Source organism: Dama dama, chromosome 9 (genome assembly GCF_033118175.1).
Source record: "Dama dama isolate Ldn47 chromosome 9, ASM3311817v1, whole genome shotgun sequence".
In the NCBI taxonomy this organism is placed as follows: Eukaryota; Metazoa; Chordata; class Mammalia; order Artiodactyla; family Cervidae; genus Dama; species Dama dama.
In genome coordinates this window covers 11,777,881-11,789,616 of record NC_083689.1, presented here as the reverse complement: position 1 = coordinate 11,789,616, position 11,736 = coordinate 11,777,881, and the positions used below count along the sequence as shown (strand labels likewise).

The 11,736-nt window shown below is 41.4% G+C and overlaps 1 protein-coding gene across 1 annotated transcript; it reads right to left on the bottom strand.

Annotated features, from left to right (window-relative positions):
• On the bottom strand, nucleotides 1-1,128 carry LOC133061570 (olfactory receptor 10H3-like). The gene is made up of 2 exons (XM_061149545.1): nucleotides 1,056-1,128; nucleotides 1-962 (listed from the first exon to the last, which is right to left on the bottom strand). The coding sequence occupies exons 1-2, from the start codon at nucleotides 1,126-1,128 to the stop codon at nucleotides 1-3; spliced, it is 1,035 nt and encodes a 344-aa protein (XP_061005528.1).
• Between the last annotated feature and the right edge of the window lie 10,608 nt (nucleotides 1,129-11,736).

Genomic DNA, 11,736 nt, shown 5'->3' with positions numbered 1-11,736 from the left:
TCAGGAGCTTAGGGGATGGAAAGTTCTATGGAAGCTTCTCTGTATGGCGTTCTTCAGCTCCTTATTCCTCAGACTGAAAATGATGGGGCTAAGAAAGGGGGTGAAGACTGTGTAGGTGGTGGCCATGAGCGTGTTACTGTCCATAGAATGTGGGCCTTTGGGCTTGAGGTAGATGAGGGAGGCAAAACCGTAGTGCACGACCACTATGGTGAGGTGGGAGACACAGGTGGAGAAGGTCTTGTGACGGCCCTCAGCGGAGGGGATCCTCAAGATGGCAGCCACGATGAAGACATAGGAGAGGATGATGAGGAATAAGCACCCCAGCAGGGCCGTGACACAGACCAGGATCACACCCATGGTGACAGAGGCTGTCTCCTTCCCACAGGCCAACTTCAAGAGGGAAAGCACATGGCAGACAAAATGATGAATCTCCTTAGACCCACAGAAGGTGAGATGAAAAACTATCAGTGTCAGCATCATCCCCATGACTGAGCCACCAGCCCAGCAGCAGGACACAAGGTGGGCACAGTCACGGGGGCTCATGAGCACGTTGTAGTGCAGGGGGTGGCAGATGGCCACGTAGCGGTCATAGCCCATGATCATGAGCAGGAAGGAGTGGGTGAAGCCAAACGTAAAGGAGAAGAACATCTGGCTGGCACAGGCCACAAAGGTGATGGAGCGGTGGGTGGACAACATGTCCACCAGCATGCGAGGGGTGACCGCAACAGTGAATAGGATCTCGGAGATGGAGAGGGCACACAGGAAGAGGTACATGGGGGTGTGGAGGCTGTGCTCCCTCCAGATGGTGCCCATGATGAGCAGGTTCCCCAGCAGTGTGAACAGGTACATCAGCAGGTACAGCAGGAAGAAGGAGGGCAGGAGCTGCTGAGGGAAGTTGGAGAAGCCGATGAGGATGAATTCAGACACTGTGCTGTAGTTCTGACCAGACGAGGATGCTGCATCTGGGGAGATCAGAAACAGAATGAAGGCCTAGTGGTTAAAAGAGAGGCTCTAACATAGGTTAAATGGCAATCGAAGACCTCTACTAGTCTCACAATCTTCATCAGTAAGATGTAGTAAATCATAATAGTACTTTGTGCTCATGCTCATGGTCATTCGCTCAGTCATGTTCGACTCTTTGTCAGTCATGTTCGACTCTTTGTGACCCCACGGACTGCAGCCTGCCAGACTCCTCTGTACACGGGATTTCCCAGGAAGAATACTGGAGCAGGTTGCCATTTTCTCCTCCAGAGGATCTTTCTGACCCAGGGATGGAACCCACGTCTCCTGCATTGACACACAGATTTTTTACCACTGAGTTACCTGGGAGCCCATAATAGTACTTACCATTTATTAATGTGATATCGATAAACTAAGATCAGCTCCCCAAGTGCTTAAGATATTGTTTGGCTACTGGGTTATTTTTATTAACAGTGATGGAAAGAAGTAAAAGAATCTAGATTTGTAATCGTTAAAACAGACATGGATGATCTGGGTCATATTCTCTTGAATAGTGCTCCTGTTCTAGAAAACATATATTTGGTTATTAGTATTCTGAAAAAATCTTTTCTCTCTGATCATCTTTGTCCTTTTATTGAGTAACTTATTCATCTTTATTTTCATACAATTTATTGGTACTCACTTCTGGCAACCTATCTCACATTTTGTACTTGCTCTTCTAAAGAATCAAATGGAAAATTTGAAAATGAAAAAATGAACAAATATATGCCAGGAAAATGTGTACCAAAGGAAATCTGAGGCAGCAATCTTGAAAGCAGGAGCAATGAAATTAATTGTAATAATAGCCATAAAATCTCTGTTACCATATGTCAGTAAAAAGAAACAGGTTCCCTGGAGAGATGGTCTGGTCATGGAAGGTAGCTTAAGAGATCTCTTCCACTGTCAAATGGAACTTTCACGGAAAATGTGTTAACGTTAAAGGATGCCAGAACCAGATTCAAAACATGCCTACTGAGCATCAAAAAAGGTGATCATGTGCAGAGGATGAAGGAATAAGCTAAATGACACCTTGAGGGATCAGTCCGAAAATCTGGAAGGTGAAATCCTACACAGAACAGTTAGTCTGTTCTCATCAATCAGCTAGGATCAAGAAAAAATGAATAGACATGCAAAGGCCATAATAACAATATACAATATGAGGTATTGATTTAGATCAATAGCTGGAAAGTATTTTTAAGGAACTAGTCTCTGCTGGTGTGAATGAATGATGAAATACAAATAATAGGAATTATTCTTAATTTAGTTATTCATTTAAATGTGATTTTTGTTATAAAAAAGTTTTGAAGGAAAATATATCCAGTTTAAAATCATATTGAAATATAAAAATTACACATATGCACACAGGATGGGCCTAAGAGGAATATTTCATGTAAGTTGAAAGAAAATTGTAGCAACCTACATATATATGATTAACACATACAACAATATACACTTGAATATTAGGAAGAAATATTCAACCTAACTTCAATGAAATAGCTATAAAATAGAAATAGCTAAATCAGTACTAGATAGATAAAAAATTGAAGTTGGAAATTCAAACAGAGCTTAGAATTGCAATTTGGGAATTATTCATTGCGATTCTTTAATAATATTCAAACATTAGCTCCTAGACATACTTAGGTTCTTCACCAAACAAAATTAAACATTTTTTTCAAGTACGCAGAAGGCCTTAACAAAATCTTGCCCTGTTTTAGGACATAGAGAAATCCTTCATTCACTTGGAAGTATAAATAATATATAGATTAAAATGCAGTAAAAATGGAAATCAGTAGAGAACCAGTAGCTTTCCAAATTCCACAAGTGGGAAATAAACATGTTATTAAATAATCATTTGTTTCAGTAGTAAATAATATAATAAATGAAGAAATAATTAAATAATGTAAGCATCAAATGTCAAAGTTTTAACCTAAAACATTACTATGAGGGGCGTACACATCTTTAAATATATTTATCGAGATACTTTGTCCAGAAAATAATGCTTAACACAATGAAAGTCAGGTGATTGGAACAGATTAATAAGATAGAAACAAGGAGAAAATGCCAATAAAAAAAACTAAAATTAAAATTGGAACTAACTACAAAAATAAGGGATGCTTTTAAGTGAATAGAAATAGTAGTAATAAAATATAAGTTAAGAAATTGAAAAAGAAAATGAAATGAATGTTCAGAAGCATATAAAATTGCAGAGCTAGTGCAAGAAAATAAAAGAGACCCTAGATCTTCAAAAAAGTTTTAAAGAAACTGAAATGGTTAAAGACTTTCTCTTCCTATAATCATTAGTTCTAGTTTACAAGTGAGTGCTCTTAAACCTTTAAGGAACACTTGATGAATAACTTACACATATGTTTTAAAAAAAAAAAAGAAATCCGCTGAGCTCATTTCATCAGGTTAATGCAATCTGATTCTAAAGCCAGGTAAGAATGTTATAAGAAATGACAACTGCAGGTCCACTTTACCTATCCTTGCAAATTTTATAATCCATTAAAAGATATTACTTAACCAAATAAAATGATGTATTAACATTAGTGTGTTATGATCAGGTGATGTTGATATATGAATGACAAGAAGGTGCAGCATCATTAATTCATCCCATAAACAAATGGAAAAAGAAAAATGATAGAATTCTTTTGATCCAGGAAGGAATATATTTTCTAAAATTAAACTACTATTTATGATTTTTAAATTTTTTATATAATTGACATATAACCTTGTATTAGTTTTACATGTACAGCATAATAATTTGATATATGTATGTCTATTTGTGAATCTTTAAAAAACCTTTTTACACCATGAACTTGAAGGGGACTTTCTTGGCTAGATAAAGAACACATACTAGAAACCTAGCTAATATTATATACTAAGCGGGGACCTTTACATGCACCATTCTGTAGGAACAGGAATAAGTCAAGGTTACTCACGGTCTCTGCTGTTCTTTAACATGGAACTGAAAGCCATGAGCAGTTCTACAAAGAAAGATAGGAAGGGAAGTGACCTTATCATCTATCCAGAAAAAAATGAAAGAATCAAGATGTAAAATGTTAAAAATTAAATAAACGAGAGAGATATACCCCCCCGGGTAGTGAGAACGTTATAGAGTCATAGCCACATTGTGACTATGTGTGAACCTGGATTAGACATGTTTGTTGTTTAGTCGCTAAGTCATGTCTGACTCTTTTGCAACCCCATGGACTATAGCCCACCATTCTCCTCTGTCCATGGGATTTCCCAAGCAAAGAATATTGGAGTGGGTTGCCATTTTCCTTCTCCAAGGGATCTTCCTGACCCAGAGACTGAACTCACATCTCCTGTGTCTCCTACATTGGCAGGGAGATTCTCTACCACTGAGCCACAAGGGAAGCATTGATTAAATCAATTTCATATCTCAGAAAATATCCCTTCATTATTCAGAACTTAATATGATAAAGGTGGCAGCATAAATCAAAGGGAAAAGATAAGATTGTTAACTTCTTTTTGATGGGAAAACAGTTCATTTCATGAAGCAAAGTAAATCTGAATTTCTGCCCAAGAACAAACGCAAAAGTGGCATTCAGACAGATTCAAGACATAAATATGTAGTATCAAGACATAAATATGTAATCTCAACCAAAGTTAATGGAAGAAAGGGCAAGAGAATTAGTCTTTTGATATTCAAAGATGCAAAGGCTAAGGATATTTTAAAAAATGCAAACATCCACATTAAGGATTTTTATTCACAAAGGAAATTCTGGACAAAGTTATTAGGCAGATGGAACATTGGGAAAAATAATTGCACACTGAAAAAATAAATAAATAAATAAATTAAAAAAAAAAACTGACAAAGAAATACTATCTAGAAGAATGAACATGAATTAGAAACCTTGGTACAAATATGAGCATAGAAATTACAGGAGTTTGTAAAGATGTGCCAAATGTAAAGATGCTTAGTAAAACAGGGAAGGGGAGTGGGCACACACACACACATATACACACAGGGGAATTTCACTGTATAATTATTTAATTCCCCCAATTAGAAAATGCTTGGATTATGGGGAGAAAAGAATCCTCCTGCAATGCTGGTGAGAATGTAGAATGGTGGAAATTCAGAATAGGCTTGCTCTGTACTCCAGCAAATTTGGTCCTAAGTATATTTCAATTTCTAAAATCTATTTGTAGGGGAGCAGGTAAGAGGATGTTCCTTTTATTAGTGGGGGACTTGGACAAGCCTGCAGAAGGCAGAAAAATGGGGTGGATGCAAACACTGGAGCCCCAGCCAGGTGTACACATAGCAGTGTAAGCGGATTTTTAAAAATAAAATTGAGTGAATAAAGCAAAAAACAGAGTGAACTGTCTATGAAAAGTGAAGTGAAGTTGCTCAGTCTTGTCCAACTCTTTTGCGACCCCATGGACTATCACCTACCAGGCTCCTCCCATGGGATTTTCCAGGCAAGAGTACTGGAGTGGGTTGCCATTTCCTTCTCCAGAGGATCTTCCCCACCCAGGGATCGAACCTGGATCTCCCACATTGCAGGCAGCTGCCTTACCGTCTGAGCCACCAGGGAAGTCACTGTCTATAATTCCACATAAAAAATATAGCACATGAAACTGCTTCGTATGAAAGGGGAACAGTTGACACATGTCACTGCACATTTGTCAAAATCCATAGAATGTACCACAGAGAGAGAGAAGCTTAAGGTAAACTTGGAGTTTGGTTAATTATTATGTGTCTATATAGGTCCCTCAATTATAACAAATGTATCACACTCATGCAACATGTAAATGACAGAAGAAACTATATAGAGAAGGAGGTAAGTGGGAACTCCATATACTTTCTGATCAGTTTGTCTGTAAACCTAAAATGTCTCTGATAAATTAAAGGCCATTAATTTGAGAATTAAAAGGTTAAAAAGATATGCATATGGAAAACTAGATAAACGTGCAAGAACATATACAAATCAAAGAGCACTCAGCTTCAGCCTCAGCATTCATGATCACTTTGGGCCACATCATTCTTTGGCTATTCTTTTCATTGTAAAACGTTTAGCAGAAACACTGGCCTCTACTAACCAGATGCCAATAACATCCCCTTCTCACCATGAACTGTGACAACTAAAAAAATTTCCCGTTTATGTCCAAATGTGCTCTGTGGGCCAGAATCAGCCTGAGCTCAGAACCGCAGTCCTAGAAGTTGCCAGGGGCACACAGGCTAAGCAAGAACTAGGGATGCACATTTCTTCTTACCCGCTCTTTCCTGGCCCCCCTCTGCCTGGTCTGTCTCTTCCGAGAAATGGCTAGCAGGGAAGGGCAGAAGAGAGTGTCCGGCTTGCTGCTGTCCGTGGCATCCACAGGCCGGGGTGGGGGCAGACCTAAGGACTCTTCTCCCTGATAGAGTGTGCTTTATCCCCGCTGACGTCTCCAGCAGACTGTTCCCAATAGTCTGTCCATGAAACCAGACCAAAAGGGCAGTCCTCTGGGTATGGAGAAACCAGGTGGGACCTCAGAGGGCTGTCTGGCACCTGTAGTCTCTGCTTCCTCCTAGAGAGACTGCAGCCCCTATTGAGGGCTGAGGAGCAACTAGCTATGGGAGAGAAAAGCCTGAATACAGATGCCCAACCCCCTCAGGGTCAAGTCAGAGGGAAGGCAGGAGCTAGACAAGTCCAGAGTGAGAATCCACTGTGGTGCCCTCAGGGAAAGGGAAGTTGGAAGACTTCTCAGAAAAAGCGTAACTTGGAGCTGGGTCTTGGAGAACGACTTCTCTTGGGGGTAATGTAAGTGCTCAGGGTGTTCTAGCCAAACTGCAAAACCTCACCTCTCTTCTCAGTCAAGTTCTACCCTATTCCTGTTGTCCTGCTGATCTAAACCAGACAGTCTGACACTAGCATATGTGTCCCTAGGATAAAATATAAATATTTGATCTCTCATTCTTCATCTTGTTCCTGACACTCAGCACTTAAATTTGTTAGTATCTTAGGAGTGATAAGTTTCTTTTTTATGCTGATGAGACGACTAGAGGCTGGGGGCCTGTAGGTAGCTTCAGGATGAGGACTGGTCTCCAGAAACACCAACCATGAGAAATTTTGTTCTGTGTATGCCTTGTCTTTACTGCTCTATCCTGGTTTGGCCCAAAGCATTTGCTACTAACCTAGAAAGGAGGCTCTGAGGGAGACAGAGGTGTGAGGTGGGAGCACTCCTGTGATGTGTATGTGTATTTGCTCAGCACTGGTGTGTGAACTGATCTTCTATGAGACCAGAGGAGACAGAATTCAGTCCACCTGCCATAAGAGCTCAGAAAGCCCAGCCTCAAAAGGAGAGTCTGCTGTTGTTCAGTCACTCACTTGTGTCTGACTGTTTGTGATCCCACAGACTACAGCATGCCAGGCTTCCCTGTCCTTCATTCTTTCCCAAAGTTTGCTCAAACTCATGTCCATTGAGTCGGTGATGCCATCCAACCACCTTATCCTATGTCACCCCCTTCTTCTCATGCCTCCAATCTTTCCCAGAATCAGGGTCTTTTCCAATGAGTTAGCTCTTTGAATCAAGTGGCCAGGGGCTATAGATTAAGTTAAGCACCAATAGCCAATGATTTTATTAACCATGGGTCTGTGATGAAACCTTTATAAATGCTCCCCAAGCAGCACAATTTGGAGAGTTACTAAGCTGGTGACCACATGGAGGTGCTGGTAGAGTGGTGTGTCCAGGAGGGATGGAAGCTCCTTGTACCGTCCCCCACACCTTGCCTGTGGCTCCCCTTCTATTTGGCTGTTCTTGAGTTATGTCTTTGATAATAAACTGGTCATAGCCATTGAAGCACTTGTCTGAGTTCCATGAGTCATTCTACCAAAGTGTGAAATCTGAAAAGGGGGTGCTTTTTGGCCAATTCAGGTGGAAGTGTGGGTCCCACAGGAACCCAGTACTTGCAGCTGATGTCTGAAGTGGAGGCAGTGTTGTGGACCTGAGCCCTTCACTTCTGAAGTCTCAAAGTAAGTTCAGGTAGTTAGTGTCTGAGTTGAAATGAATTGTAGTACATCCAATTGGTGTGCAGAGTTGGAGAACTATCCTTGGTGTGGAAAGAAGCCACACGGTTGGTATCTTAAGTGTTGTGAATAAAAGCAATTGGCCCTTATCTCCTTCTGTCTAGTCAGCAGCACTGCCCACTTCACTCCTGTAATCAGCTTCAAATCTGGCCATTCAACAGTCCAGGGTGCCTGCACCTCCCACACCCTACCTCTCCCCATCTCTTCCTAGGTCTCATCACACCCACCCCTGCTATCAGCAGCATACTCCCCTCACAGCATCCAGAAAGAGCTCTCTATATCAAGAATCTAACGATGCTACTTGTTCTTGAAACCAACTCCTTGTTACCACCACTTTGGAATGTATTAAAAGCTCTTGGAGCCTCACTCTCTTTATTTGACAAGTAGTTCTCACCTTGTTGGTATTGGAGAAGACTCTTGAGAGTCCCTTGGACTGCAAGGAGATCCAACCAGCCAATTCTAAAGGAAATCCATCCTGAATACTCATTGGAAGGACTGATGTTGAAGCTGAAACTCCAATACTCTGGTCACCTGATGTGAAGAACTGACTCACTGGGAAAGACCCTGATGCTGAGAAAGATTGAAGGTGGGAGGAAAAGGGGATGACAGAGGATGAGATGGTTGAATGACATCACTGACTTGATGGACATGAGTTTGAGCAAGCTCTGGGAGTTGTTGATGGACAGGGAAGCCTGGCATAATGCAGTCCATGGAGTTGCAAACAGTCAAAAATGACTGAGAAACTGAACTGAACTGAACTGAACCTTGGAGGATGGGTGTGAAGAGTAAATGTGATTATGGATTTTGTGTGTTTTGCAGTGAATCTGGAAAATAGAGGACATTCCAGGTAAGTTAGTTCCATTCTCCCTCCTTGTTGCATCCTACATTTAAAATTAAAATAGTGGTGAGAGTGGGCATCCTTGTCTTGTTCCTGATTTCAGGGGAAATGCTTTCAATTTTTCACCATTGAGAGTGATACTTGCTGTGGGTTTGTCATACCCAGAGGAATCGGGTGGAGAGGGAGGTGGGAGGGGGGATCGGGATGGGGAATACGTGTAAATCTATTGCTGATTCATGTCAATGTATGACAAAACCCACTGAAAAAATAAAAAAAAATAATTAAATAAAAAAAATTAAAATAATATGTACTGCAATTTCCTCATCCATTCATCTGCCAATGGACATCTAGGTTGCTTCCATGTCCTAGCTATTGTAAAGAGTGATGCAATGAACATTGGGGTGCTTGTGTCTTTTTCAATTCTGGTTTCCTCGGGATATGCCCAGTAGTGGGATTGCTGGGTCATACGGTAGTTTTATTCCTAGTTTTTAAAGGAATCTCCATACTTTTCTCCATAATGATTATATCAGTTTGCATTCCCACCAACAGTGCAAGAGGGCTCCCTTTCTCCACACTGCCTCCAGCATTTATTGTTTGTAGACTCTTTGATGATGGCCATTCTGACTGGAATATTGTAATCATCCTCCAATTAAAATAACTAAATAAAAATTAAAATAATAGTAAGACAGTAAAAGTGTAGGGGAATGTCTATGACAACACGCAGTTAAAGAAAAGAGCATTTAGAATGATTGCTACCTTGCAATAGCTGCCTCTGCTTCACTGAGAACTGGCAAGGACCTTTCATGATAGAGCTGAGCAGAAGGCTAGAACCAGGTTCTTTCTCCAAATAAATCAACTGATGCTCATCTCTATGGATATCTTGTATCATGGGCCCAGTGCTGAGTTAGAAAGGATTATGGTGCACAGCCATGGCCAAAGACAGAGGTGATCTGTTTCCTGGGCTTCTTAGGGTCCAGTGGGGAAGGTGTCATGTAACCAAGGATGACAACACAGAGGGGTCTGAGGTGTGATGAGGGAATCCTAATGGTCTGTGGGAGCTGAGTTTCAATCAAAGACCAGCCTGGGGCTCAAAGAAAACTGCTAGAGAGGAACGATGTCTAAAATGAGGCCTGGAGGGTAAGTAGATGTGATACAGGTGAGGTTGGAAATAGGATCAGGATTTTCTACATAGAGGGGATAGAAAAGTGCAAAATATCAAGGTGACAAAATTATGGTGCATTCAGGGACAATGGTGTGTCTGGTGAGCCCTGGAGAGTTAGATGTGGTTAGGGGGTTTCTGGAATATGAAGGCATAGAGGTGGGAAAGGTAAGAGCAGGCAAGACTATGAGGTCCATTTGAAGAGTTTGTTCCAAGGGCAGTGGGGTACCACAAATATTTTAAGTACACTTTAAAAAGTTTATAAAATATTCCATGATATGGACATATTCATAAACATTTGGGTTGTTTCCACTTTAGTGATCCTATAAATGGTGTTCCTGTGAATAACTAGTACATGTCCTTCAGTAAATAATGCTTATTTGTGTTCCTTTGGGTCCGCACCTAGATGTGTAATTGCTGAATCATAGTGGAGATCTATGTTCACCTGGAATAGATGCTGCCAATCAGTTTTCCAAAGTGGTGATACCACGGAGTTGGTTTCAAGCACAAGCAACAGCATCAGATTCTTGATGTAGAAAGCTCTTTGTGGATGCTGTGAGGGTAGTGGGCTGGGTGTGGTGAGACCTAGGAAGAGATGGGGAGAGGTTGAGGCACACTGGACTGAGTTGAATAGCCAGATTTGAAGCTGATGACAGGAGTGAAGTGGACAGTGTTGCTGACAAGACAGAGGGAGAAAGTAGTCAATTGTTTTTATTTGTAACACTTATGACACCAACTGTGTGGCTTCTTTCCATATCAAGGATAGATCTCCAACTCTGGACACCAACTCAGTGTCCTACAATTCAATTCAGTTCTGACACCAGCTACCTGGAGTTACTATCAGGCTTCAGAGGTGAAGGTCCCAGGCCCACAAGACTGTCCCCACTTCAGACATCAGTTGCAAGTACTGGGGGACTCACACTTCCATTCGAATTGGCCAAAAAGTTGGAACTTTCCATAACACACCTCCTTTTCAGGTTCCACACTTTGATAGAATGACTCATGGAACTCAGGCAAGTGCTTCAATTGTTATTCAATTCAGTTCAGTTCAGTCACTCAGTCCTGTCCGACTTTCTGTGACCCCATGGACTGCAGCATGACAGGCCTCCCTGTCCATCACCAACTCCCGGAGTTTACTCAAACTCATGTCCCTTGAGTAGGTGATGCCATCCAACCATCTCATCTTCTGTCATCCCCTTCTCCTCCTGCCTTCAATCTTTCCCAGCATCAGGGTCTTTTCCAATGAGTCAACTCTTCATATCAGGTGGCCAAAGTATTGGAGTTTCAGCTTCAACATCAGTCCTACCAATGAACATCCAAGACTGATATCTTTTAGGATGGACTGGTTGGATCTCCTTGCTGTCCAAGGAACTCTCAAGAGTCTTCTCCAACACCACAGTTCAAAAGCATCAATTCTTTGGCATTCAGCTTTCTTTATAGTCCAACTCTCACATCCATACACGACTACTGGAAAAACCATAGCCTTGACTAGACAGACCTTTGTTGGCAAAGTAATGTCTCTGCTTTTTAATATGCTGTCTAGGTTGGTCATAACTTTTCTCCCAAGGAGTAAGCATCTTTTAATTTCATGGCTGCAGTCACCAACTGCAGTGATTTTGGAGCCCCCCCCCCCCCCCCCCAAAATAATGTCTGCCACTGTTTCCACTGTTTCTCCATCTATTTGCCATGAAGTGATGGGACTGGCGGAG